At 48.3% G+C, this 27365-nt stretch overlaps 10 protein-coding genes across 10 annotated transcripts; 5 read left to right on the forward strand and 5 right to left on the reverse strand.

Annotated features, from left to right (window-relative positions):
- Positions 1-324: 324 nt before the first annotated feature.
- I303_102498 (uncharacterized protein) lies at positions 325-3411 on the forward strand (the record flags this gene model as incomplete). The annotated part of the gene is made up of 15 exons (XM_065968564.1): positions 325-653; positions 741-1029; positions 1090-1154; positions 1216-1334; positions 1395-1457; positions 1513-1612; positions 1665-1740; positions 1793-1943; positions 2003-2212; positions 2281-2425; positions 2487-2495; positions 2566-2578; positions 2657-2986; positions 3089-3223; positions 3316-3411. 15 exons carry the CDS (start codon positions 325-327, stop codon positions 3409-3411), a joined length of 2130 nt encoding a protein of 709 aa, XP_065824636.1.
- Positions 3412-3782: 371 nt separating this feature from the next.
- On the reverse strand, positions 3783-7271 carry I303_102499 (uncharacterized protein; the record flags this gene model as incomplete). The annotated part of the gene is made up of 10 exons (XM_018405853.1): positions 3783-3824; positions 3897-4379; positions 4444-4629; positions 4855-5001; positions 5115-5158; positions 5224-5782; positions 5884-6277; positions 6342-6484; positions 6557-6685; positions 6753-7271. The coding sequence occupies 10 exons, from the start codon at positions 7269-7271 to the stop codon at positions 3783-3785; spliced, it is 2646 nt and encodes an 881-aa protein (XP_018264347.1).
- A 377-nt stretch (positions 7272-7648) lies between these two features.
- On the forward strand, positions 7649-8280 carry I303_102500 (uncharacterized protein; the record flags this gene model as incomplete). The annotated part of the gene is made up of 5 exons (XM_018405854.1): positions 7649-7673; positions 7737-7747; positions 7843-7875; positions 7967-8077; positions 8188-8280. The coding sequence occupies 5 exons, from the start codon at positions 7649-7651 to the stop codon at positions 8278-8280; spliced, it is 273 nt and encodes a 90-aa protein (XP_018264348.1).
- Positions 8281-8425: 145 nt separating this feature from the next.
- I303_102501 (uncharacterized protein) lies at positions 8426-11484 on the reverse strand (the record flags this gene model as incomplete). The annotated part of the gene is made up of 11 exons (XM_018405855.1): positions 8426-8716; positions 8769-8910; positions 8981-9204; positions 9275-9451; positions 9517-9656; positions 9734-9784; positions 9848-9964; positions 10041-10197; positions 10270-10597; positions 10667-11268; positions 11326-11484. 11 exons carry the CDS (start codon positions 11482-11484, stop codon positions 8426-8428), a joined length of 2388 nt encoding a protein of 795 aa, XP_018264349.1.
- Positions 11485-11742: 258 nt separating this feature from the next.
- I303_102502 (uncharacterized protein) lies at positions 11743-13203 on the forward strand (the record flags this gene model as incomplete). The annotated part of the gene is made up of 5 exons (XM_018405856.1): positions 11743-11923; positions 12009-12224; positions 12310-12595; positions 12675-12822; positions 12925-13203. The coding sequence occupies 5 exons, from the start codon at positions 11743-11745 to the stop codon at positions 13201-13203; spliced, it is 1110 nt and encodes a 369-aa protein (XP_018264350.1).
- Positions 13204-13483: 280 nt separating this feature from the next.
- I303_102503 (uncharacterized protein) lies at positions 13484-13917 on the reverse strand (the record flags this gene model as incomplete). The annotated part of the gene is made up of 3 exons (XM_018405857.1): positions 13484-13622; positions 13712-13810; positions 13898-13917. 3 exons carry the CDS (start codon positions 13915-13917, stop codon positions 13484-13486), a joined length of 258 nt encoding a protein of 85 aa, XP_018264351.1.
- A 546-nt stretch (positions 13918-14463) lies between these two features.
- I303_102504 (uncharacterized protein) lies at positions 14464-15216 on the forward strand (the record flags this gene model as incomplete). Its single annotated transcript, XM_018405858.1, has 5 exons — positions 14464-14604; positions 14691-14713; positions 14802-14851; positions 14986-15054; positions 15140-15216. The coding sequence occupies 5 exons, from the start codon at positions 14464-14466 to the stop codon at positions 15214-15216; spliced, it is 360 nt and encodes a 119-aa protein (XP_018264352.1).
- A 441-nt stretch (positions 15217-15657) lies between these two features.
- On the reverse strand, positions 15658-24610 carry I303_102505 (uncharacterized protein; the record flags this gene model as incomplete). Its single annotated transcript, XM_018405859.1, has 11 exons — positions 15658-15703; positions 15846-16080; positions 16247-16412; positions 16501-16686; positions 16772-21679; positions 21736-22384; positions 22451-23002; positions 23064-23152; positions 23232-24359; positions 24414-24518; positions 24581-24610. The coding sequence occupies 11 exons, from the start codon at positions 24608-24610 to the stop codon at positions 15658-15660; spliced, it is 8094 nt and encodes a 2697-aa protein (XP_018264353.1).
- A 401-nt stretch (positions 24611-25011) lies between these two features.
- I303_102506 (uncharacterized protein) lies at positions 25012-25940 on the forward strand (the record flags this gene model as incomplete). Its single annotated transcript, XM_018405860.1, has 2 exons — positions 25012-25222; positions 25297-25940. The coding sequence occupies 2 exons, from the start codon at positions 25012-25014 to the stop codon at positions 25938-25940; spliced, it is 855 nt and encodes a 284-aa protein (XP_018264354.1).
- A 405-nt stretch (positions 25941-26345) lies between these two features.
- Positions 26346-26660, reverse strand: I303_102507 (uncharacterized protein; the record flags this gene model as incomplete). Its single annotated transcript, XM_018405861.1, has 1 exon — positions 26346-26660. The coding sequence occupies one exon, from the start codon at positions 26658-26660 to the stop codon at positions 26346-26348; it is 315 nt and encodes a 104-aa protein (XP_018264355.1).
- Positions 26661-27365: the final 705 nt, after the last annotated feature.

Below are 27365 nucleotides of genomic sequence, written 5' to 3' on the forward strand. Positions count from 1 at the left end.
CTGTGGTTGATGACGCTCTCACCAGGCGACCATCCGTCCATCCCGCTAATGACCGAGCGTAGAGTAATGGTGACCACGCGAGAAATCAAAATGAGATACCACGTGTAAATGTTTACCGCGCGCTTTTGATTACGTCACAAGGGTATGGGGTCGGTAAAGATGGGTCCGAACAGAATCAACAGAATGGAGCATATCCCTCACCTTGACATCATTCAAAAAGGCAAGAACACGCATACATAGCATAGACAGAGTGATCTAGTACATATACCCAACTCTTTCTGTTCTGGCCGCACAAAGACTCGGATCATCCAGCCCGAGCTCAGGATGAGCAGCTCCCAAGGCGCAGCAAGCAACGAGAGCACACCAACAAAACACCAATACACATCATTAGCTTCTTTACTCAAGAAATCGTCCAAACCAGACAACGCCTCGCAAGATGACGCGCAACTACCCGGTCGCAGGACAGGTGATTCAGCATGGGGCCTGAACGTCGCAGACAGGGAGCGAAGAGGCAGTTCAGCTTCGCGGTCTAGGGCTAGAGGCAAGGGGAAAAAGAAGGAAGATGAAGGCAAGAATAAAGGGAAGAGATTAAGTCTATGGCAGATGATGGCGTTGACTATCTCCATGGGTGGAAGTCAAATCGCTTGGACTGTGTGCGTACCAAACTACCAAACCCAGCTCATTCATATTCTGGAATGTACATACAGCCAGAGCTGACGGAGCAATACCAATGCATATAGCGAACTAGGCTATGGAACGCCGTACCTCCTTTCATTGGGACTCTCGGAACAGCTCACCTCGCTCGTATGGCTAGCAGGACCCATCTCGGGGCTTATAGCTCAGCCTTTGATCGGAGCTATATCAGACTCGTCAACTTCCAAATATCGACGGAGATATTGGATAGTTACTGCTACAATCTTACTTGTCCTTAGTGGATTGGGTTTGGCGTTTACGGAGCCAGTTGCGAAAGCGATAGTAGACCTATTTGGAGGTGGTCAAGGGGACTGGGATCCTAGGAGTGTGAAGCTGGTGAGCTTCCTGGAGCGCATCCTCCTGCCGAGAGAGTCGCCAGCTGATTGTACTGAATAGGTGAAAAATACGGCTATTGGCATCGCGGTGTTCTCGTTCTACTGCCTCGACTTCGCCTTGAATGCGTAAGTCAGCTCAGACTCTATAAGAGAGACGGGTTTGAGCTAAGTGCGATGGGCCTGATAGACTCCAGGCATCCCTGCGTAATCTGGTGCTGGACGTTACACCAGGAGAACAACTAGCTTCGGCTAATGCTTGGCATGGAAGGTTTAATCATGTTGGGAACATCGTCGGTTTCACGATGGGTGAGCGAAATGTGTCAACATAAATCAACGCGCCACTTGCTGACGATGGAAAGCACCAAGGCTTCCTCAACCTCGCTCATGTGCCCATCATTAGGCTGGTAGGCGGTGGTCAATTCCGTAAAGGTGAGCTGTCTCAAGTATTTCATGACATCCTTCTCGAAGCTGATATTTGGACCAGTGTGTATCGTCGGACTGGTCTTACTCGTCATCACCGTATGGATAACATGCTGGACCACTGAAGAGACCGAAAGAGAAAGCATATTCGGTGAACGCAAATCGTGAGCTGGATTGTGCATATCATCGTCTATCATAGCTTACTGTTCTGCATAGCCGAATACGAGATGTCATCGGCACTATATATGAAGCCATCTTGCATCTTCCGAAACCCGTCCGACGAGTCTGCATAGTGAGCAGTACTTCCAGCTACGCTCGTCAATCTCGGCTGATTCGCTTGCTAGGTCCAAATTGCCGCTTTCATGGGATGGTTCCCCTACCTCTTCTATTCAACCACTTACGTCGCTGAGGTGATGACTCATGAGCTGGGACACGATCCTGATGTCGATACTGCTACCCGAGCAGGAAGTTTGGCTTTGTTGATCTACTCGTTCGGTACGTTCATCCTCCTCTGCATCTCCGTCATCGCCGAGCCTTGCTCACACAGTCTGTAGTCGCTATAATCGCTGGAACGCTTTTACCTTACCTCGCCGCACGAGATAGGCGTCTTCTGAAACCGGTATCAGAGAAACTCCGAGATGGCGAAATATCAGGCGAAGAGTCAGGCGATGAAGATGATGTTGAGATGGAAAGAATTAGGGAGATGGTTCGAGAATGGAAAGCGGAAGCTGCTAGAGAAGGCAGACCCCTGAAACTCCCTACGAGTGAGTCGTCTCGCTACTTACGTGGTCCGAGCAACGAGTGTGACACCTGGCTCACATCTGTGCGATAGTGCCGTTCATGCTGCGTAATATCTGGACAGCTGGCTTGCTGCTCTTTGGTATTCTAATGGGATCAACCTTCTTCATCAAGAAGGTGTGGCAGGCGACCGTCATGATTTCGTTGGTCGGAATATGTTGGGCTATCGCTTGCTGGGTGTGAGTCGAGCGTCTCTATGTAGTCCATTTGCAAGCTGATCCACCTGTGCCCCGATCCTAGGCCATTTGCGTGAGTCTGTCTATTCCCTGGTTCTCCCTCAGTTCTATTGTGCACTGACACTATCCAAATCCCTCCATAGCATCATAATGGAAGTAAGTATTCGTGCTTTTAACTCTGCCACTTTTTGCCATTCCGCAGAACCTTACATCCATCTGCGCCACGTAATGCAGTTCCTGAAAGAGATGTCCGACGCCCCCGCACCTTCGTCCACAACATCGGGTACTACTAGACCACCACCAGCTTCAGCGGGTCCTGCACCGGGCTATCGTCCGATCCACGCTCGAGCAGCATCAACCCCTATCGGCCCATGGCGATCTCACCCTACTTCGCCTTCTCGGCGAGAGCGCGATCCAGACGAACGCACACCCTTGACCCGAAGTTACTCTACTGCAGATATCGAGAATGCCGGAGAAAGTCTTGAATATACTGGCTCGGGCCCGGTTGCAGGAGGTACAATCATGGGGATCCATAATTTGGCGATAGTCTTCCCTCAATTCATCGTATGTTCCTTTATTTTCATCTTTCTCTTTCGTTCGGGTCGACCGGATCATGAGTCCTGCATACAATGCTCACTTTCGATCCGTTGCTGGGAAACCAAACAGATCGCTGTTGTAGCTTCGATCATCTTCAAATTGGCAGATCAAGAACCAGATGTCATACCGTCGTCCGGAGGCGGGGAAGGGGGCGGCAAGAATGGGGTAGCGTGGGTATTGAGATTTGGAGGGTTAATGGCTTTGGTAAGTATCCATCAGTTTACAACTCACGATGCGACTTGAGATCTTTTCGTTGGACTCCTATGCCCGAGCTGAACAAGGTATTCTTGGTACAGGTGGGAGCGCTCATCAGTCGGAAAGTGCCGCCTACGAAGACTGAAAAAGCTATGAGGAGGAGGTTGGCTGAGATGCGGGAAGAAAGCGCTGAGTGACTTGTAAGATCGTTTGAATGTCCTTTGAAGTATACGGCCCAGTAGTACAGTGTCTTAGTAGAACAAAAAGCGGAATAGATTCGAGATCCAACCGAGGTTGAATCAAATTCAAGAATGCAAGGTCATTCTTATCGTTCAGATTTCGTTTTCGTTGTTCCTTACCAAACACATATACCATTTTGTATTTGGCTTGTATATCCCAGAGTATCATCTACATGCACCCTAAGTAGTCTTGTTAAGACTGAGCATGTCTTAGTTTCAGGCTCAGCAAAATACAAGATCCTCTCTTAAGTCTTCTCACACTTGATTTCCTGATACCCTATGGGAAAAGCGATTCACCAATGACAAATGACTGATTCCCACAAATGCCATTAGGTGCTACCGCTTGGCGAATTAGCATATCGCTCTTTCGCCTGAACACGATGAAAATTTGGAAATTAGCTTGGTAATCTTCAGTTAAAAGGCAACGATGACAATTGACTCACCATATCCTTGGCTCTTTGTTGGAATCCACCGGGACCAGAGTATTTCCCAGCTTCAACACCTTTACTAGCTCCCAGCCCCGCGCGATTCTCGAACTGCTGAACGAGGATCGGATCGACTCGTCCTTCTTTCCCTTTTCCTAGACCCGTCCCAGAGACCCAGCCCATCTTGGCCAATAATTGATTCCCGACATTGCTCTCGTCTTTCCCAGGTTCAGCCCCCGGTGGAGGCGGTGGCGGAGCCGGTGAAGGAGCTTTGGGCCCTTCGGCAAATTTACGTTTCTTAGCTTGTTCAGCTTGCCACGAGGGTGATTCCTCCGGAAGGGGGATAGAAGGTTGGTTGAAAGCTTCTCTTCTTTCTGCCGCTCGATCTCGATATTTCGGTACTGACGGATCGTCTTCCGGAGCGGGAACGGAATTGGAAGACGCTATGGCATTCTTACGTTTCATTCCTGCTTCACGTGCATTACTGTCCGCCAGATTCGTCTGTTGTTTGTGGCATTTCATCAATGCCTAGTTGCGTGATGTCTTCGGATGAGCGCCGACATACCTTGTGCAAGTCAGATTGCGCGACATGTTTCTTGAGTACTTCTTCGGTCTTAAATTGCCGCTGACACAGCAAACAAGCAACTTTTCCAGTTGTAGCCAGATTGGAGGTATCGGTGTAGTCGAAATTCTCCGTTGACGTTGAGTCGGTTTGAGGCGACTTGGACGGTCCAGATGCGGCGGACTGTATCTGTTGGTCGTCCACACATCAGCAATTTATCGAAATCGGAGCCGAAATGAGGAGGGTGTCTTGGTGAGAGCCAGAGAGACGAGGTCGGAAGGGTTGCAACGAGGTGAAGAAGGGGCGAAGGAAGAGGGGGGGAAAGGAAAGAGAGAGTGTGTGTGCGGGGCGGCAAGAGGGGGAGAAGAAGGATCAGGAGAGACAGAGGGGGCGACGCGCAGATCGTGCACTCACACTGGTCTCTCCAAAAGATCTCTTAACGCCTAAAGTCGAATTAACGTCCGATATTCCCTTAGGGGGCGCATTGGTATCTACCGAGATTGGTTCAGGTGCCGCCAATTCAGATTGCTTGGTATTCCACTTATTTATATTTTTCGCAATCTATAACAACACCAAAATCGGAGAAAAGGCAGACTGTGAGCAAACGACTCGACACACTTGACATGAAAGATGTGCGGGCCATTTGCCGACGCCATGTAAAACTTGTTCTTCACCTTCCGACTGGATGATTTGGGCGGTATGATATAGACTCCTTTGCCTATTGACCCGTATTTCGCTAATGTCAGTGACCTCCATGGGGCGTAAAATGAGATAATGAAGTACTTCTGGATAAGAGGACAGAATCTTTTCCCACGAGGTCCTGATCTTCTTCCTCATCCAGCATATTTTTACCGATGATCGGCACCATACCAGCCATTTCATCCCTCTTCTTCCCTTTACCTGGTCCACCGATCTTTATGGGTTGTACGCCCCCGGTAAGATTGATAGGTGTCATACTCGCTTGAGCTGTCTCGATGCTTTGAGGCGGTGGGACTTGAGCAGGCACGCCAGCGAGAGTGCCGAGGAATGACCGATGTTCAGGCGTGAGCTGAATCAAACCATCTTCGCCAATAATCGGTGCGCCTCGGGATATAGTCTCCACTGCTCCTCCCGCTTGATGCCAATAAGCGCACCATTGGCCTTCCGGCTTATCAAGGGTTTCGCTTGCGATGCCTCCATTCCGCGAAGGTCGCAGGATGAATTCTCCGCCAAGCGGTCCCGCAGGAATAGGAACGAAGGCTTCCGGATTGGCAAATGAGGGGGCGACCGGTACGTAGTTGATTATCAACCCATTTGGCTGATGCTGTGGCGCGAGCAGAAAAGGTAGCAGCGCGGCGGCGAGCTATGTCAGTGTACAGTCAGGTCAGCAAGGTCCAACGAGAAAACAGCGGACATTCAAATGGTATGATAGCGATGCGACCTGAGTACTCAGACAAAACGTACCTCGGTTGTGGCAAGCTCGATGAAAGCATACCCCCAACTACTCCTGACGTTCCTATCCACAATGAGAATGACTCTTACAATCGTACTCTCCGCAGCGATCTCTTTGCCCACTCTGCCCATCATACGAGCGATCTCCTGACTCATTCTCGAAATCAGATCGTCTGCCGTAGTGCTCGCATCTAATCCACGTAGGAGCAAGACGCGTTTACCCCCTCCAAACGTCCCGATATCTTTCATACCATCATGCGCCGGTCTAACGTATTGGGGTTGATGTTGATGCGCTTGCCCGTCATTGCCATGTGCACCGGAAGAAGCTTGTGTTGCTGAGAAGTCGATTTTCACTTTGCGCGGGCTCGAATGGGAGTATAGAGCTGGCATCAAAACTGCCGGATAACTATAAACCTTCAGTGAGCTAACGTATTCGCTGGAACAAGAGTAGGTCTCTGATAGAAGCTCACTTGATATGTATGAATTCCTCAGCACCGTCAAGATCCTTGAATTGAGCGAAACCGAAACACTTGGATTGTCCCGTAATTCGATCTCTGACTATCTTGACACTTTCCAGTACTGCCTTGTGCTCGGACCGCAGATAACCGGAGAACTGAACGAAGAAGGCAACGATATCAGCTTGATTCGAGACGCATCAAAAGCTTGCAGGTGGAAAAAAACTCACGTCTTGTTCTGTCAGTTCAGGATCTAAGCCTAGGAAGATGATATCTCGAGCAGGCTCAGAAGGACCTTTACTGCCTCCCCCTCGTTTCGGACCCGAGGGGTAATCGGAGGCACCGTATTCATCGCCAGCCTATCGAATTCAGATCACAAATCAATGATCTTGCGTCGTTCGACCTGATGATAATGATTAGACTCACTGCTAGCTCTTCCACATCTCTGCCTCTTTCCCACTGCGGTTCACTCCTGCCTCCCTGATACTCTCTTCTAGGCCTTATTTCCTCTCTATCAGCCGCCATACCGGCTGATTCTCTCCTATCATCATACCTATCCCAGTCCCTGTCCCTTTCGTCATAGCCTCTCGGATGTCTAGGTGGGGGTATATACCTCTCTTCATCATACCTTACTCTCTCGCGCTCATCATACCGCGGTCTATCGTCGTCATATCGTCTGGACGGTGGTGGGTATTCGTCGTCATATCGTCTAGGTGGCGGCGGATAATCATCATATCCCCCTGATCTCCTAGGTGGCGAGTCATACCGTCTGGTAGGTGGCGGAGGGGACCTTCTAGGCGGATATGGATGCGGGAGTCCTCGATCATCGTCGTACCGCCTCGGCGGAGGTATATCGCTTCTCATAGGTGAGAGTGGTCTTGAGGGAGAATATCGCCTGGCTCGATATTCCGGCGACCTCGAGCGAGATCTTGGTCTATATGACATCGTGAGAGTAATTCGATGTCATCCAAAACGCTTTTTCCGTACGTATAATTGGTAATCTAGATGCTGAGTTGTTCAATGGCTTCGAAATGCGAGATACAAAGGTGGAATCCATCTTTTATGCTTGACATCGTTCGGACTCAGCGTGATGGACTCAATCAATGACGTGGCGTTTTCGCAGCTGTTTGCCACGTGCTGATCGGGCTGTTATCAATCCTATCTCCGAGCGGGATCAAAATGGGTTGTCGCTTCAGCTTGAGCTTCGAAAGCCAATTACCTCCAAGTGGATCATCAGCACTTGTCTATGACAACACAATAACAATCTTACCTTACCTTGACTTGACTTGACATCTACAGCGAGACAGACAAACATAGTCAAGATGGCAGGCGGACACGGTGGATTCGGTGAGCTGACTGTTTCTCGAAAAGATGCAGAGTAGCTGACGCTGACGTTGCAATCGATAACAGAACCAGTAAAGGTATCTATTCATCCATGTCCTATCGGCATTCCATTCGAAAGACCTTGACATCTTACAATGTGTACTGACTTTCATTTATCCATTTTGGGATCCAGCTCGACCCGGCAATCGAACGATGGGCATCGATGGTAAGCTACAAGTCACTCAGCGTTCCTACTATTTCTTCCGTGATTGTGGATTCACTGTAAGCTGAATTGTGTCTGTAATTGGTGGTCGCAGCGAGAAAACGTATTCCAACATTTCAAATTCACCAGGCGAGCAACTAGACAAGTGTTCACATGGGGTTTCGTCGTTCCTGCTCTGATAGCTACTATCGCAGTGACATATGACGTGAGTCAGGTTCTTCTAATCCACCCAAACTCCACCCAAGATCATACAATATCGACACTCTTGTTTTCTGGGTCCTGCGTCAACTGTTAGAGTATATGTGATTCCCGCAGAACAAATACGATTGGGCAGGAAAGCAAAAGGGATCATCGTTGTTGAAAGGTACACCCGCCAAACCACAAGCACAACCAGCATCAGAAGAGTAGCCGAGTACTAGACGAGAAGAGGAGTAGAGGAGCAGACATCATATCCGAAAACCCTCATGTATTTGTATGATTTACGCTGGACCAGTCAGAGCATGGTATACAACGGCTTTCCTCATACTGGCTATAAATGACTGATTAATCTGAATCACCATATCCTCTTAACCATCGTCCATCGTTCTACTTCTTCCAATCTCCATTTCTTACCCTTTTTCCCGCCCTTCTCTTCTCCAACCTTCTCAGACCCGGATTTCGCTTTTTCTGCACCTACATCGCTTAGCCTGTCGATCCCGATCCCATTCTGTTTTGTACTGTTCAGCAACACGCCTTTCCCCAATACAAATGGCGTGTTCGGCGCTTTCGTCGAAGCGGGAGAGGGATACGCCGGTAGATCGTCGTTTGGATGCGACAAATACCGTCTGGTTTCCTTGTTGTATTCCTAAAGGCTTGAATCAGCTACAGCTCAACAATTCAAGAGATGGATAGCTGACGGTCTCTTCTTTGCTTTCGCCCACTGCTGATCTACCAAAATCATTGACTTTATCTTCTGCCTCCCTTTCATCCATGCCTTCCTGCCTCATAGCTGAGAAACTGAGCAGCGCAAGACCCAAGATGACTTTGAGGAAAACCAAGCTATTCAGTGCCCATCATCAGCTCTTTGCGCATTGTCCGAAGAGAACTTTGTGATGAACATCTGACATACCAGCCCCAAGCGCACAATCCTACTCCCGTCCAGCTGATCCACTTCACCACCGTCCAAGCCCATTCTTCAGCCGTGAAGTCCGCCAGGGACTCGTCGGAGTGCGAAGACGTAGATAACATCCCGATCGCCTGCGCTGCCACCCTAAGCACGAGGCAAGCAAGCGGAATCGAGGCGAAGCCAAGTCTACGCGCTACAAGGGGCGACTGATCGAGAAGGACTTGATGCTAACATAACCAATGGGAATTCAGTCAGTCAAGTGCATGAGTTGATATCAGCAGTGACGCGTCATCTTACATTTCGTCCTCTTCGCCTACTTCTTCCGTTCGCAACCGTTCCAGCTAACAGAACATCTTTGGCTAAGACATCGGTGAATCGCTCATATACTGACGCTCGAACATGGTTGAATTTAGTAATGAACGCATGTTTGAGCCAATCGACTATCATCTCCGAGACGATGACAAATAGAACGGGCTACAATCAGAACGTCAACCGTCAGCTGATTTCAGTGTAAAGAACCAACGCTTAACCTAGCTTACCGATAATATCGAGTCTACCAAATTCTTCCCCCTTATGAAGCTCTTCGGGAGGAAAGCGATCTCCGAACCTGCCATTTCAATCATGTTCCGCAGAGCGATCACCGAGAGCATAAGAGATAGCTGGAATCTTTCGACGATATCTACATTTATCATGTATCATGTATCGTGAGCGTAAGCCCTGCTCGACAGTTTACGAAGAATAGTCAGAGGAGCTTACCTGCACACATGATCTGGAACAAGTTCTCTTTTTCGAATTTCTTGAATACAGCTAGCAAAGTCAACGTGAGCTCTATACTATATCACCAATCTCGAGTATGATAGGTCAACTCACATCCTTTGATTTCGACGAACTGATTACTGATCAAAAGGGAAAGCAGGGTATAGTCATACGAATTGATCGCGACGTTCAGCGAAACAAGCATGTAAAAGAAGATGAGTGTATGAGCCACTGGAGCAGACCTCAAATCAGCTGAAAGGCCCGCCAAGCAAGCCGATCGGGGACAAGAAGCATCGAGATGACTTACGTACGTAGCCCAAGGACAGGGCAAAGAAGAACACAGGTCTAGCTTGTTGTCTCTTTCTGCCTTTCCCGCTCTTCCTTATACTGGGTGCCAAAGTCTCCCTAGCGAACAGTGTATCAAGGACATCTTGACCAAAAGCACAACAAAGCCTATCCGCGATCTAATGCTCATCTCACATATCAGCTCTTTTGATTAACCTGGACTTAACAGGGTACTTAGCAAGCTGACTCACTTCCAAAGCGTTGAAAATAACGTATAGCTTGATTGTATCCTGCCCTCTGACTGAATGGTACATCTTGCTCGAATCCGTGGCGCCAAGCAGTATGCTGGCGGGTATCAGAAGAAGAAGCATGCGGAGTATCGAGTGTTGATGGGCCAACGGGATAGGCCACCATTCTTTCCTTTTGATCGCGTTCGAGAGTATTCGGGTCAGCGCAAAAGCCGATCTGATAGGTAAGACCGTGAAGTTGTATAAGAAACCATCTAGGCACAGGAGAGCACCAAACAAGGTCGTCTTCTCCACAGCCAGAGGCACAGCAAGGAAATTTGCTATCCTTTCCCTGTCGCATGGAGGTCTTGATCAGTTGCGGCTTGCCTTTAGGAGGACGAGGAGGCGTCTAACAACTGACCATTTTCCATCTACCAGCCAACCATCCCATTCTTCGGCACCCATCTCATCTTTCAGCAAATCCCATATACCAGAAATTTCAATCTTGCCCTCTTCGTTTAAACCTTTGAACTGATCGAAAGTTGTATGGGATGGCGAGGCAGCTTCATCTGGTTCAGGCGAAGACAGCCTTATCTCCCCATCACTCCGATGATTCTCGTGTTCGGTGATGGTGGGTCTCCTTGATCTCGCAGGCCAAAACTCTTCTTCATCTTCTACTCGCACGTTTGCAGCTGCATCATTGAGTCTATTCATTACCGAATCTAGCTCGTTTATACCTAATCCCTTCTTCTGAGGTGGAGGTACGGTGAACCCAAACTCCCTTTCTCCTCTTGGAGAAGGCGGTAAAGACGAATACGCGGTCCCCTTCAGATCGTCTGAGGAAAGGTCGAATACCTCTAAAGTGGATGTATGTATTCCGTTGGGTATATCAGCCAGGCGAGGAGGTATGTGCTTTAGCTTCGAAGACTTTCGAGAGTTCACAGGAGGACGTGCGAGAAATGATGAAGATTGATTGGAAGGTAAGACTGGTCGTTGGACAAGGATGTCTTCTAGCGTATTCGCCTATAGTATTCCACATCAGCTGCATCCACTGATATCGTTTCAGGTCTATCGGCTCACCTCAATCTCTCTTGCACTTTCCTCTTGGTCTTCATCCTGAGCTTCAAACGAGGAATCATCCGCTAGACTCGCATACCTATTTGAGGGTTGTCGTTGGTGGATCCATCTTGGACGAGAAGGCCCAGCTTCAGCAAAGCTATAGCCGTTTCCTTCGATCATCGCTGCGAATAAGCTGTGTCTGTGTCCACTGGAGAGCAGACAAGAGAAGAAAGGAGGTAGAGCGGAAGAAGAACATTGAAATTCCACTCTTCCAGTGGTCAACATTATTTGTGTACGTGCTCGTCATCATTTGTCTGTTCGGCGATTTCCGACGGAGTTTGCGCTCCTGAACACGTCAATATACTCGTGCTTTTCCAATTGCCCATCTTCTTATCTATTTATCTAAGTGGATGTATCAGTACAGCTGGACAGGATGATATGACCCCTACTCCACTCCTTTCTTCCCCTCTCCCTCCGCTCAATCTACCAAGTCCTCCGGCTACTTCTGAAGGTTATGCGGACGCGAAGCAAGTGAAATGGGAAAAGGTCTTATGGCGTCGACAACCTTTTCCAGACAACTACGTCCCGCCAAACTTCCTGGCTGAGCTAGACGATCTACGTGAGTCTCTGCTCAAATTCTCAGCCAGCTGCTTGTCGAGTGTAGTGTAGCCCTTCGTACACAGCTGACGGTACGAATCTAACAGCCCCTCGACCGGTGCCCAGTCTGACTCCCCTATTATTCGCGGCTCTGCCCATTTCCTTGCATCTCTCAATCATCGCTCTCTTCTTAGCGGTATTCTACGCTTTACTAGAAGGAAACGTGACCCCAGAGGAAGTAGGCTGGAAATGCGTCATCTTCGGTCTGAGCGGATGGGGTATACATAAATGGGGATGGGGTATACATCGTCAACCTAAGGAAGGTCAGTTGCCTAACTGTGATGCTTCATAGCTTGAATGGACGAATGGACAAGCTGTCTACTGACTCAGACACCTGAAAATATACAGCATCAATCATACCTGCTCCAACACCGCTTCGATCCCTTATTCTACCTCCATTACTACTAAGCCTCGTCAGTCCTGTTCTTGGAACCCTTACGTCCGCTACTACGAGCGACAGTATCTGGCCTTTGGCCGGTGGACTCGGATTCGTGCATCTCCTTTTGGCGGATTTCCGAACGGGCGAAGATCAGCGTGTAAAGCGAAGGAGAGAGAAGGCACAACGGATGAGGAAGACTCATAAGCGTCAAGGAAGCACCGGGTTGATCGAAGTCGAAGAAGGTGAAGAGAAAAGGTGAGGCTCCAGTTACACACATCAGCTTCATGAAACGTGGCGAAGGCCTCTCAAGCTGATCCGGTGGGATTCTTTAAAGTCTCTCTTCCTCCTTATCCCTCACATCAGCTTTGTCAGCGTCTGTTGTACTCGCCTCACGATTGCCTTCGACTTCTCACGTATTCTCCTTGGTCTTACTTGCTGTATTGCTTTTCGCTGGGTGGCCACCGATCGCCAAAGGTGTACGAGTGAGTGATGCTTCTCACTTCACGACTACAGACCTCACTGCACTGCATAGCTCCGATTGTCGTAACAACAAGCTGATGATTGATAAACTTGAACGTCTTCAGGAAGCCGGGAAGTCCTTCTCATTGCTCTTGACCTTTTCTATGGCGATGCTGTCAATATCCCTATTTCCCCATAAGATCGGATCAACACCGAGCTATAAGATGCGAGGCATCGACGTCATCCCTACTGCACCCACAGTGATTTTCCTTGTCGCTCTAACTTTGGCAAATGTCGTTGGGCCATTGATGCTTCTGTACGCATGGAGATGGAAGACTAGGCGAGGCGGTGGGTGGGACGTAGCTGTTGTTAAGCTTAGAAAAGGCAATCGCGTGTCTCAATGATGATGCCATAGACCACATAGACGAAACCCATGAGATTAAGTATGTATTCAATGGAAATGGAAAAATTAGTTGCAGAGGGGTGACTGTGTGATTATGCATGTACAACGCAACGCCCTTGGGCAGCTAATGAGGTCGTATCTGTATCTAATGATGATGATGAATTTCCAGTCGTCTTATTTTACGGGTTCACCTTGTTTCCTTGCTCCCATTTCTGATCTCCATCCCCTTTCAGCTGACCTCACTTTCAAATGTTCGATTCGAATTCGGCCCTCATATCCCTCTACACCTTGAACCCATACCCTCGCATACATGCTTTATGAGCCTCGATAAACTCCCTGCAATTCACATCGCCGTCACCAGCAGGAGATTTGAGGAAACAATCATCCCTCTTCGACTTCGTTTCCGGGCAAGCACAGCATCTATCCATCGTATCCCGATCAGCTAATGCGATTGACGACGATGAAGACCATTTCATGTCAGCTGTTGGGCAGGAAAGAAAGATACTAACGGTTTCAGGCCCTGGGGATTCAGCGGGTTGACAGCTTTGGCTGATGTGTCCGGGGTATTCGATCGGGATGAGACAGGTGTGATCTCGCAGCTTTCACTACTGCTCATGGCATTCGCATCAGCTTGATTCTTGTTCTTTGCCACTGTCTGATCTTCAATAATCAAGCGATGGTGCATGTTGACTCACGATGAACCGAGCAACGACATGCTTCAGCTTTCTCCCTACTGTATTTCTGCGTCTCTGAGGGTTCTCCAAGTGAAGCTTGTGAGTGTTGTCTGGTAGAGCAGTTCTTCGATGATCTCTTATATTGCGATGATGATCAAGCACGAATAAAGTCAAAATACAAATCCCACTCACTCGCAATAACAACTTTCCAAGCGGATGTACCCGATACCTTGAATGCGTTGCTCAGATAAGAATCAATCATTGGATGTTCGGTCCGAGTAATCTTATGACGCGCGGAATTCAGATGACAAAAAAGGCGATCAGGGCGAGATGGAAAAGATAATCATACGAATAATCATACTCGACTCATGTTTAGCTTATCTCTTCTCTTCTTTTGTTCCTCCTTGCTTTTCACCATCAATCAAGGTCATAAGGGCTGGGAGGCTTTCAACAAGCTCAGCAACGATCAGATCCTCACTCTCGCCAGGTCAAGCAGAACCGTCCTCACGTACAAGGGTATAAGGACGAAACGACGATATTGACCAAGATAACGCTCGAGCATCTTCCCCATCCAAGCACGCGATACGATGTCCTCCCTTACTCCCCTTCGACCGCTCTCCTTAGCTCTGAAGCAATCTTATCGGGGCTATGCATCAGTACTGAACACACCAACGGAAAGCGCTAAAGAGCTGCCATTGAGATTACAAGCTGTCAAGCTGTATAAAGAGGTATGTCCTGTTATCTCACATCAGCTGAGCATTTAATTACAGATTGTAACGATGCTTGGAAGCTGATATCTACGACTTCCTACCAGTTACATCGTCTAGGAAGGGACTAGTAAGTGATCTACTATCGGATCAGCTTCCCCATCTTTGTGGATTGTAAAGGTATACAAGCTGATGTGATAATGGGTTGACTTATTTAGCCCCGATCCGAAATACGATTTCAACAAGCGACTCAGACGTGCCTTCGAGAGTGAGTATCTCTCATTCTACAAATACTCGAGTTACCTCTTTTCATCAGCCACACCATTCTATCTGCGGTAGCTATGTCACCGAACTGATAAGGGAAAGAAGCTGACGAATCCTGGACTTATCACCCAATCGCAGAGAACTCCAAAGTCACTGATCCAGAACAACTCAAGAAACAGCTCGAACTAGGCGAACACATCAAGAAAGGTTAGCTTTTTTCCGTGTCCCACCAGTACCAGAATGTTTTGAAGCGCTTCAGCTGACTCTGTGATAATCTGATCCGATAATGTAGAAGTCCTCGCTCTCATCTCACTCAAGAAGTTCAGGCATCTTCGAAGGAGTTATCACGCTAATGAAGGACCTCGATGAATATGCGAACGACGATCCGCTTACTTCGCTACAACTTAACCAGTCATTCGATCTCATTCACCCTGTCTTTGTCATTTCTGCTCTTCCACTTCACTTCACTTGATTGTGTCCTCCCTGTCGCTCTGCCATTTGCGACCATAACGTCTCTCCTTCTTCGATCCTGATCGACTGCTGGCCTGATGCTGCTTTCGCTTTGTACCTATCTTTCTGTAATCCACTGGGGTAGCTTAATTCTTCCTCAGCCCAATTCCACCAGCCTCCCACCTCATGCTCGTTTATAGATACTCCTTTTCGTGTTCGCTTTCCTTTTTCTGATCCAGACTATATGCATTGAGACAATTGTATTTAGGGGTATAGACATATAATGCTTGATAGACTGATGACATCGCGCCGTATAAGAATAATACAATACAACAAGTGGAAATCAATGAGACACCAAATCTAATCTCGCCTTCTTCTCATATTCGATGATCTAGCTTTTCCTTCCCTGCGATCAAACACATCCATCAGCATTGACCCTTAGGCATTGGGCATGAATGATGCACGTCGAACATCGAATATCGTGGATGAACAGCGGAACAGCGGACTTTGAGAATGACAAGTGAGAGAAAAGAGAATCTTTAACTCACTTCATAGACTTCATCTTCCGTTTCTTACCCTCTTTACCTCTAATCACCTTCTTACTTTTCATCTCGGCGAATTTCGCAGGATCATTAAACGCAAGTTTGACTTTATCTTCCCTCCTTCCCTCTCTTTTGGTTATAGTCGCTCTTCGCAATTTCTCCCAGACTGACGAGAAGGCCGATGAACCCGCTTTGGACTGTACGAACTCTCTTACTTGGATCGCTAGTTGTCGCAATTCCTCTACAATGCCCAATCACATGAATGTCATATCAGCTTACTGATCCTATTCCTCCCTTGCTCTCATGGATATCAGAGCGAAACGAAGAAAAACAATGGAAAGAGAAAGAGAAAGAGAAACAAAGAAAGAAAGAAAGAAGAAAAGTAGTAGTGGAAAACAGGAACTTACCGATCTGAGCATCATCCGTTTTCGCCAAATCACCTCCATCATCCAGTATCCTATAGACCGGACTCAAGATATGCATCAAGTACACTTTTCCCTGTTTAGGCGATAAAGACTCGTAGACACCCGCGAAGAAACGCAGGATCGATAAGATTGGTGCAGACCATTTTTCCTAGAAATCCCAAAGTATGCAAAACACGATCAGCCTGGACTCCCCACCGGGCGGATCACATTGTATGCTGCACGTGTGGACAACCTACGTGAGCTTGGAAGCTGTGAGGCGCAGGTCGATTGACCAACAAGTGTCTTGCCAAGAAAGACATTCGCGACATCAACCAAGATAATGAATTCTTGGTCTTTTCCTCTTCTTCTTCTTCTTCCTCGTCTTCGGCATCAGCCTGGACATCGTCGGCAGTCACCAGATCGTCTTCCGCGCTTTGAGTTGCCTATTCGTTTCCATAGTCGTCAGAATTCATTCTCGTCGTGAAAGACTAGACGACGATTGTCTAGGGGAAGATGGTAGACACTCACAGCCCAATGCTTAGCGACATTGTAGAGGACTTTAACGATCTCATCCGATAATTTACCATCTGCAAAGATGTATCCCTCATCCCCCTTTGATCCGTTCAATACCAAGCATCCTTTTCTAGCTATATCCATCAACTCATTTTCTCCCAAACTATCATAGGCCAATACCGATTGGGAGGAAGTCAAGAAACTCGAGATGAGTCTAGCGGCGTCGAACCGGACCCATGAATGGGGGAATAGCAAATGATGGATAATAGCTTGCCAGGGTAAATCTCCTGCACCCGATTTCTGATGCAGCACAGCTTTCGAAGTAGCCGACAAAGCTTGATGAGGTAATCCATGATCGAGAACGACCACTTCCTCCGACGCTTCCGCTTCTAAAAGCGCTTCAGCGCTTTCTTCAATGACAGGTCGAGCAATGTGTACAAGCTTTTCGGCCAGTCGATCCTCGCTTTCAGCGTCAGAGTCGACTAATAACCCGAAAACACCTAATGCAGCAGAAGCTAGAGTCGTGTTGGTCTCTCGTTGTCCGACCCAGCTTTTGAGGACGGCGATCATCGCTGAGTGTTTATCTTGATCCAGCCTTTTCCAGAGTAAACTCAATAGAGCTCCAGCAGATTGTCGGCATTTCTCCGAATCGTCATTCGCCACGACGACCACCAGAGCGACGAAGAACATGTCTGAGTACTCTTCAATCGAAGAATCGGAAAACTTCAAGAAGACTTGATTAAGGACTTCCATCACGGATATTCGACCAGCCTCGAAAGTGTATTCCAGATTCCTAGCGAAGAAAGTCATCTGATTCTTCAATCTTCCTTTTCCTTGTGGGTAATCGAGCAGGAATGCCATTATGGCTCCTCTGCACAGATCTTGGACCTGTGTCGATTGCGAAGTCACCATGATTGACGATACTCGTTCCATCAAATCGTATATCTCCGGCACGACGAATTTCCGGGTGATGATCGATCGCAGAATTGTGAAGATAGCAGATTGTCGATCAGGTTCTTCCAGGTCCGGACCAATCACTTCTAGTAGGTATTTGAGCTGAGTCTCTGACACCTCAGATGTTTTGCAGTCCCTCAAGATGACTGCGAGGGTCTTCAGAGCCGTTTGGGCTACTTCAGATTCTGCAGTTCCACCAGCATGCTTGATGATCTCGAATATGTTGCTGATGACGGTTGGCAAAGCGGGTTCGACTTGAGGGACAGGACATCGAAGTACAGCTGCCGAAGCCTTGAGAGCGAGGGTCAAGACATTCGAAGCTGGGGAATAAAGGGTATTGCCAATGGCGTTCACCATTGGACCGAGTCTTGAAAGAATCGACACATCGTCAAAGTCGAATTTACCCCTCCTGAAAGCAGTGACAAAGAGGTCCAATCCGAAGACAACAAATTTGTGGGCGTTCTGAGGGTAGAAATCCTCGTTACCTCCTCTTTCTCTTTTCATTTGCACTCTGAAAGCATCGGGAGTCTCGGAGTTCTTGACGGCCTTCTTCGCAGGTTTCAGGTATGATGAGTTCCCGCTGATCAAGGAATAACACAATGACAGGATATCCTCGGGACTTAATTTCGGATTACTGTTCAAACCCAACGAAATTCGTCGAAGAGCTTCGTCGACTTGTTGCATTTGCTTGACAGCCTGAGAAGAGTGCATGATTTGTCGCAATGGGGCCAGGATTATGGACATCTTGCTTGGGGAAGCCAGTTGAGAGAGCAGTTGAAGCGTATCGAAACCTCGTGAGGTGGCTCCTCGGACTTCTCTCATTTTCGTCTTGAACCCTTCCGAAGCCACATCTTTCCCACTATCTCCCCAAATGACCTCAGCCGACACTGATGTAGCTAGCTCAACAGCATCATCTAGGTCAGAAAACCTGTCGGCAGCTTGAGTCGTGGCCAAAACCAATATGGCGTGGGTCCCGACAGCCAGAACATGCTTTTGAGGTCCACGTTGCAGAGCGGTTTCCAATTCCTTGATGACTCTGACAAGCCATTCCGGACCGAGATACACGGCGATCTTACAGATTGTGTCCCTTGCGATGTCACGAGTATCTTGTTCCTTACTTCGCAGAATTTGAGACACGGTGGTGATCACTCGCAGAACTTCGTCTGCGCTGGAAGCTCGAGGAAGGGCGTGAGCAAGCTTGACTACCGCCAAAGCCAGCGGGATTCTGATCGTGCTTTCCGTTTCGTCTTTCGTCGCCACAATTTTGGTCAGTGAAGGAAGCAGTCGATTTAGGATGACCTCGGTGATTCGCTCGGGACTAGCGGAAGCAGGAACCTGAACCGATTGCGGAACTTCCGCTTCTTCTTCTTGATCTTCGTCAACGCCCTCCTCTTGATCATCTGCATTGTTCTCCTCGATAGGCTCGGCCGATTCCCCATCTATTTGCATGGTATCCCCATTTGGCTGTTGGGAAATTTTCAAGTCGAAGTGGAAATTGTCGATGATGGTCGAAACCACCCTGATATAGATCTTCTGCTGTTGTGACTTGACACTACCAAGTTTCATGAATCGTCCAATCAAACCATAGTATTTTGACCACCTTAGCTCCCCGGCAAGTGCTCCTATCGTTTGCACAGCTTCATTGACCAGGTGGTGATCCGTCACATCCGTGGAGCCAGCAACGATGTGTTCGAGCATGACCAAGAAAATAGTCGAAATAGTCGATTCTGAGATTTTGGTTTCTCCCACAAAATTCCGAAGTCGTAGTAGCGCTCTTGCTCTTCTGTGGACCTGGATGTGGGTAATGTTGGTGAAGAAGGAAGCTTCGTCGTCACCCTCCGCTAATAATGGTCGCAACTCCGCTAGTTCTGGCACACCCGAGCAGGTCTTGACAGCGTGAGCGAGAATGTGAACAACTTCTACCCGTACAAGCTCCTGCTTTGATCGCAGAGTCTTTCGTAGTCCAGGCATGATGACATGTTGTAGTGTTTCCACATATGGTCCATCCTGAGCTTCCCCTATAGCGGTGATGAATCGCTGTATCACTGCAGCGGCGCTAGTCCGGATAGATAATTCCTCAGGTTCGTGTAGGAAGAAGAGTGAGCTTCGCAGAATTGGTAACCAGGACCGAGGAGATTTAGGCAGGGCTGCCTCGGATCCGTCGATGAGCTGAGCGTAAGCCGCCAGTCGCCTGTCGAAATCAGGTTCGTCTAGTCTTTTGGCAGAATAAGCGTTCAGCTCGCCCGTCAGATGGATTGACTTTTCCAAAGACTGGTCAACAGTGGCGAAAGTCTGCAGAACAGCAAGCAGGGCTCGCCTTGATGAAGGGAAGTAAAGGGTCTGGAAAAGGTTGGAGATGAGCTCGTAATTTTGTGTGAAGTACTTGCTTGAGGGATCCTTGAAGTCTGGTGATATGGCGTAAAGTCTCTGTAGGGTAGTGAGAATATTGCTCTTCGCCTTCTCGGTAGTTTGCTTCTGCCTAAGCATTGGCGCAAGGAGAGACGCTAATTCTTGAGCTTGTTGACCGTCCGTGACGATCGCAGCGAGACGCGAGAGGATAGCCAGTAATCGCCGTGTAATGTCTTCGTTCGTCGATGCCTTCAGAGATACCACTAGACCTATTATGTTGTCCAGTAGCACCCTGATGTTGGGCAGGAGTACGTCTTCGGTCAGTCCAGGCTCATCCTCGATGAGAAGGGAGTCGATGATGTCGAATACGCGAAGAATGACCGCCGGTTTGACTTTGACGGCTGTGATACAAGAGAAAGCTTTCGCTAATGTACGTTCATCTTGTTCAACGAGACTCCGAGCGATGTTTGGCAGAGATGCGATAGTGGCTATCAGATCGAGTGTGCCCGAAGGCGCTTGCGTGTTCTCTACTTCAAGTCGGTCCAGTCGAGGAGATATTATGGATTGAAATATTTTGGGCAAGTAAGGTGTGAAGTCGAATCTGACCGATGATTTAAAGAATTGCACCAAACGCTTGAGACCGATTGATCTGATATTTCGCAGTGGTGCAAGACCTTTGTCGGCCTCTGTATCTTGATCGTCAACAAGCTCTTCATCTACGTCGACCTCAACATCGGTCGATAAGTTTGCCAAGGTGAGCTTCTCCTGAGAATTTGCCATCAGAGCAATCGTAGTGTTGACGAGTCTTGGCCAATGAGATACAATTTGGGGTCCAAGATAGCGAATTACGTCTGTGAGCAACGTCAAATAACCGATTTGTTGTCTTCCAGCGACATTGACAGTCTCCAAGTCTCCCTCAAATGGCTCTAGCATCAGATTAACCAAAGTTTTGAGCTCGTCTTCAGTACATCCGTTGAGAGTATTGAGTACCGCTTGTTTACGCGCAGTTTGGCCTTGAGCTGAGCTTGACCTTCCCTTTCGAGAAGTGATGATCCCGTATAACAGTCGAATGATCACCGGTAGAGCTTCGTCTCGATGTGATGGTTCGATATACACGATTCGAGTTTTCGCTAAAGCTGACTTCTCTTGCGATTGGACTCCATAATCCTGCTCCGTGGCTGATAACCTAAATCTGGCTAACTCGTCTCTAAATTTCGAATCTTCGAGGAGAGTTTCCAGTGATTCTCGATACGGAAGCAATTTAGGTGATTTGAAAGTGAACAAGCATTTTAGAGCCAGACCTTGCAGTTTCGGTTCTCCCTTTGCAAGGATATTGAGATATAGCTCGTGTAGCTCTTCGCTCCGGAACGCTGCCTTCGGGTTCACGAACTTGGCCAAAAGTTCGAGGTAAGAGGCGGTTCGCTGTTGGCGCTGTTTTGTTGATAAGTGGGTCGAGCCCGCTGTCGCCTCGTCTCCGTTGTCATCCTGTTGAGCGACACCAAAGAAGACGGGTATGATTGATCTCGAATGCTTTTCAGCTGTTGCTGAGATAGCGCCGAGTGTACTAAGAAGTTGTGCCTCGTAGTTGAGGACATCGAGTCGATCATGAGATATCTGGCCCTATCAGGAATGTCAGAGACTGGTATCGAGAGAACTAAAAATGTGAATGTACTCACCGATACTTCGTTTTGGTCCAGTTGATCCTCATTAGTGGCTTGACCCCAAACCCTATTGAGGGTGATTCTGCTTTTGTCAAGATTATGGCAGTGAAATTCGGCTTCGTCTTCATCTCTCTCAATTCGCTGTGAAGTGTTGCTAGTGGAAATGGCTTCAGCCCAAGAGGGTTTCGAGACATTGAGATCCATCAGATGAGCGCTCTCCGCGGCGTTGGTTTCCTGTATCTCCTCCCAGACTATCTCCCAGATTATAGTTCCCTGCTTCTCCGCAATGGCGGATAAGGCTGAGATCGTTTCGGCGTAGATTGGTCTGAAGTTCACCTTGAGCTGAGCGACAAGATACGTAAGGACTCCCCTCAGTAGGGTTTGGCTTTGTTCGGTAGCTGTCGCAGGGAGCGAAAGAACTGCTCGATTGAGTCGGGAAATCGCTGTTGTCCTTTCTCTCACGTTTTTGAGTGTCATTTCCGATGACTCCACTGCCGCGCACGAGGACCATATACTGCTAGATGAGGGGTGAGTGTCTTCACCGCCATCAGTGGAGGACGAGGCGAAAATGGATGCCAATATCTGGACAGTGGAGAAACGAAGGTTGGAGTCGGCAGATAGGAGATTAGGTAGGAGGAGCTGTGATATGTGATCTTCGTCAAAGCTGTGGGGCAAACTTCCTCTGTCAATGCCACCGGCGACACGATATATGCACGAAAGCTTGGCGTACCTGATCTCAGACGACCATCGGTCAACGAGTGATGCTGCTGCTGACAACACCTCCCTGTTCCAGCTCCATGTCCTGATAATGTCTTCCAATTTGCTCTCGCCGACCAGAAGAACCCTCAATTCTTGCGCTGCTGTCAACCCTGCACTATCTAAGACTTGTCTGGCAGCTTCAAGCAATACTGCCACGAGATGACTCTCGTTCCAAGCGCCGTCGGATTCCCACTCGGCTTTGAGGTCCTCCGCTTCTTTGCCCTTCGTCTTCTTCAGGCAAAGCTGGATGAGGGCTACGATATGTGGAGTGAATCGCTCGGCATCAGATGGAAGAGCAGGTATCAGCCTGAGTGCTTGACCCAAAATCCGGCGATCGTCGATATTCTCGAGGCCAGTCTGTCGGAGCTGAGTCGTCAGAGACAAAATTGATGCTACGAAGCTCTGCCTCCATCTTCCACCTTGAACGTTGGATAGTCCGCCCGAAAGATAGCCGGCAGAAGCGAGATTATTGAGAAGGACAAGGGTTGATAATGGGTCTTTGCTCAATGATGGCAGCGATGTCCTGAAGTATCAATCATTAGCTCAGTCATCCCCCTGGTTTATCATTAGGTCAATCCGCTCACTTGGCAATGTGAGATAACAAGAATTGCTCGACTCCTGGCCATTTGAGAGCAACTAAGGCGTTGCAGAATGCGAAACACTCTCGATCGTTCTGTTCGATCTTATCAGTATCTGTCGATTCGAACTCGGTGCTCGACGTATCGGAACAGCGAACACGTAAGACTACTCACCAAGCTGGTCCACAGGCTTTCTATGAGGCCGACACCAGGGCTCAACCAATGCTGCAGTTGGCCGGCTTGCAAACATCCTATTACACATGCTATTAAAGCCTTTCTCCATGCATCTCGAGATTCCTTCTCCACCGCTGATAGGTTGGCTGGACTTAAAGAAGCATCCGAATTGAGGAAAGGTAGAAGTGACTGAAGGCGTTGCATCAAAGGTTTGATCAGAGGTTCGGGAAACCTTTTACCTTTTCTCGTCAAGAGGAACGTCGACAACACCGTCAAGACAGTCGTTGAGGCTTTTAGGGAGAAGGTGGTCTTCGAGGAACTCGCACCCTTGTCAGACGTATTCAAGCGAAAAATGACGGACTCGATGACTAGTTTGATAGTACTTGTCGAACAATGATGGACTAGAGCAGTAGTAACCATGTTGACAGTTGCTAATTGTGGTTCTGTCGGATTTGCTATCAGTCGATCAAGAAGAATGTCGTATATCGCTTGAGCCCTTGAGTGTAGTTGAGCATTGTTTCCTTTCAAACTGTGACTCCAAACAGCTTCCATCCCTTCTGTCTCTTCTTCTAGCAAGACGTCCATCAATCTAGCTAGCCCCTCCGATCTTGCTTTCCTGATCACGCCGACCCAAGCATCTGCGACACACTTCCTTACATATCGCTTATTCTCCTTTGGATGTAGATACGGTCTGACCTCTTTCCATGTCTCTCTCAATGTATTTTGAGCGGTCGAATCGGACTTCAGCAAAGAGGAAGCGATAGTTCTGAGTATCAGAGAGATTGTCGAGTACGTTCTCTCCACAAGCTTGGGATCTAACGCCCGCAAGGCTCCCACTCGAAGCAGGCTTCTGGTCGTCCCGGGTATCAAGGACAAAGCCTCACTCAAGCAAGTTTCGAAAAGCGCCTGATGCAGGAATAAGACCGAGTCCAAGCCGGAATGAGTGAATACTTGTCCTTCCTGTAATTTTGAGTAGTAATCTGAGAATACTTGCTGTATCTGCGGAAGGTTGTGAAGCGTAATAGGAAGTGTGGATGATAGTGGGATGATCGAGCGCTGAAGATCTTGGAAAGGTGTGGTGAGGTCTAACAGCGATAGTCGTTCAATTTCGGCATTCAAGGGTGTATTCTATGCAAAGGGAATCAGCGGGACCAGGAGGTAATTTGGAAGGGCTGGACTTACTGTTTGCTCGGTATCCTCATCATACCCCTCCTTTTGCCAGCCAAGACCCCTTTTCTTCCCTACGTCGATAGATATGTTCTTGATTTGCTCATTGTAGGTTGCGTACTGCAGCAGCAACAGTCAGTATACGCTCGACCCGACTAGAAAAGACAGTTCAGGATACTCACTCTGAACCGTTTCTGAGGTGGTTCAGCCATGACGGGAAGATTGTCGCTTCGAAGCTCAGCTTCCCGGTCGTAGAGGGACTAGGAAGTAGCTGAGCGCGAAGTATAGGCGAACGATGTGTGTTTGGATCCGTATACCGATAAGAGTCTTGATAAATGTGTCGATGGATAAGTGTCTGCCTACCAGCGGCCAAAAAATGTTTTCAGAAATCTCGACAACCGGAAATCTCAAGTCTCCCACGCTTGATCGTAATTGAACACGTGTTTGCCCCCGCGTCAAATCGATGAGCCCCGCATTGCATATGACGGTCAATTCCCATTCAACACGCACTAAACTAGCATCAACTCATCCCACTGGAATTGCTCTTCAGCTCCATTTTAATCTGAAGACTATTGCCCATTGCTCAAGCCACCTCTACAGTCCACCCTCAATCATGTCAGACGCACCACTCAGCGGCGACAGGCTCAATGAAGAGCGAGCGTTCATCAAGCGATACACCGAAGGCCTGTCCTCTCACAAAGTCGAATACCCAGCAGACTTCTCTACTCCCCTAGAAGATCGCCCAAGGAAAGTAGCTGTGGTCGGCGTGGAACTTGCTGAACCACCTTCAGCTCCTGGGATGGATATAGATACCCCTGCACAAGGTAAATTGCATGTCGCCAAGCTGAGCCTAGGGTGAAGTCAGAATGGCTAATTTTAGTCATGAATATGAAAGTAGATACAGTAACAATCACCATCAAATGCCTAAAGCCATCTCTCACTTTACCTATAACCTCAAGTCTCACGGATACAGTCACCGACCTGAAAGCCCAGATCGCCAAATCCAACTCATCCGCTCCTTCAGTCGATACCCAACGCTTACTTCTCAAGGGTAAGGCGTTGAGCGATAATAAATTACTTAAAGAATACGATATCAAGGACGGTACTATCCTTCATCTGATGGTCAAGGTATCAACCGCCTCCGCCTCAGCCCCAGCGAAGGATCTGACAAGTGATGAAGCTACTTTCCCTCCTCCGTCTTCTGCTTCCCCCGCACCTCCCGCTCTGACAATTACCACCTCAATCGACAACGCTTCGACCGCGGGCACATCTATGCCATTGACCAACATCGATTCCGCCGCTCCTCCTCTCGGACCTCAACCGTCAGTCTCGTCCGCCTCGTTCCACCAGACCATCTCAGACCCGCAATTCTGGCAGAAAATCCACGCGTTGTGCGTTAGCGAGTTCCCGCTGGAGGACGAGGCGGATGCAGCGTGGGAGACCTTCTTGGTGTCTATGAAGGGCAAGTTGAGCGCAGGAGAAGCCGCTAAGATCAGGGATGTAGTAGGTGTGACGGGAATGGGTGGCCAGATGTCCACATAGTGCCGTTGTGCACTTGGTGCCTGAAATCAGAAATTCTCAGCAGGAAAGAAAGAAAGAGGTAGTGGAGGTGAATAATAATGGTATAGCCGGGATTGCTGAATACGCCCATCGTGCGACTGGATCGGGTCGATGAGAGTGAATACTCGTCCTCGCAAGGATAGAGAGAATCATGTTACATGTACACTTAGTCTTGCAGCACAGCTCGTAGGACTCGAATATCGCAGTAGCCAAGTGTCTCTGAGAAGTGAATACATGCTGTCCTCACGCAAGGCGGTTTCCCAAGAGTCATCAAGAGTCATCAACGTTGAAATGCGTGAAGTGGCAGAGTCAATCAATCATCTTCCTCTTCCTAGCTGCACCTCAAATCGCATTCTACTATCGATCGACAACTCCTTCTTCTAAGTTCTAAGAATATCTGTCGATGCTAGAAAGGGAGAATAATTTGCTCTGTCCACCCATAACTCTAATGCCATTGAGTACCGCCAATCTATATTCTTTCTCCTCTTTATCCTTCCTCTCTTGCTCCTGTTTCTCCCTCTCTTCCTGCTGCTTCTTTCTCTTCGACTCCCTCTCAGCCATCTCCGCATTTCGTCGATTATGATCCTCGTGTAGCCTTCCTAGGATATATCCTATCACTCCAGCCGCGAGATAAGAGGTAGCGACTTCAGTATAGACGGGGATATTGCTTCCTTTGATCTGCTGGGCAGATTGGTGGTCCATCTGAAACGTGTACGTCAAAACGTGACATAAACACCTATGATAGGTATCAGAGCTCTGTGCTGTACTGTGCTGGGACAGAGCGCCTGCGGCGTAAGGAAGGGTACATTACTTACTCTTCGGAAAGTAATTTGCCTCGCTTAATTCTGGCTCAATCTGAGTAGTGGTCTAGTGATGATTGCGAGTCGCTGCATTGTGATTCGTTTGCAGTAGCCCGCACTTGGTGAATCTGATTTGAGAGTTATGTTTTGTGTTGATGGTGTCGCAGGATCGTATCGCGGTGTGTAGTTGTGTAGTTGTGTGATTGTTATTGAAGCAGTCAGGGCTTAAGTAATTGTCTAAGAAGAAGCAAAGCAGATGAGAAGAAAGAAAAGAGCGAATGCTTTCTGGTATTGCGTATATAGAGAATCCAAGCCTCGAAAGAAATGGCGAGCGGCAAACGATGCCGGGCGAGTGATGTGTCGTTGTACATTGCACTGCAACCTAATTCCAAGTTGTGATATGTGGTACGACGAGGCGTCGTACATGATCTCAATCCACCATCAGTCCATGGTCGTTCCAAAGAGCGGAAGCAGAGTCGTATCAAGCTATTCGAGGGAGGGGAAGGGGTTGGACAGTACGTATGAGATACTTATGAATATGTCTGCGTCCGTCCATATGCGCAAGAGAGATGTCGTGGTCGTGGTTGTGCATCCGTAGAATACATCG

The sequence above is a fragment of the Kwoniella dejecticola genome, chromosome 3, assembly GCF_000512565.2.
Source record: "Kwoniella dejecticola CBS 10117 chromosome 3, complete sequence".
Taxonomy (NCBI): domain Eukaryota; kingdom Fungi; phylum Basidiomycota; class Tremellomycetes; order Tremellales; family Cryptococcaceae; genus Kwoniella; species Kwoniella dejecticola.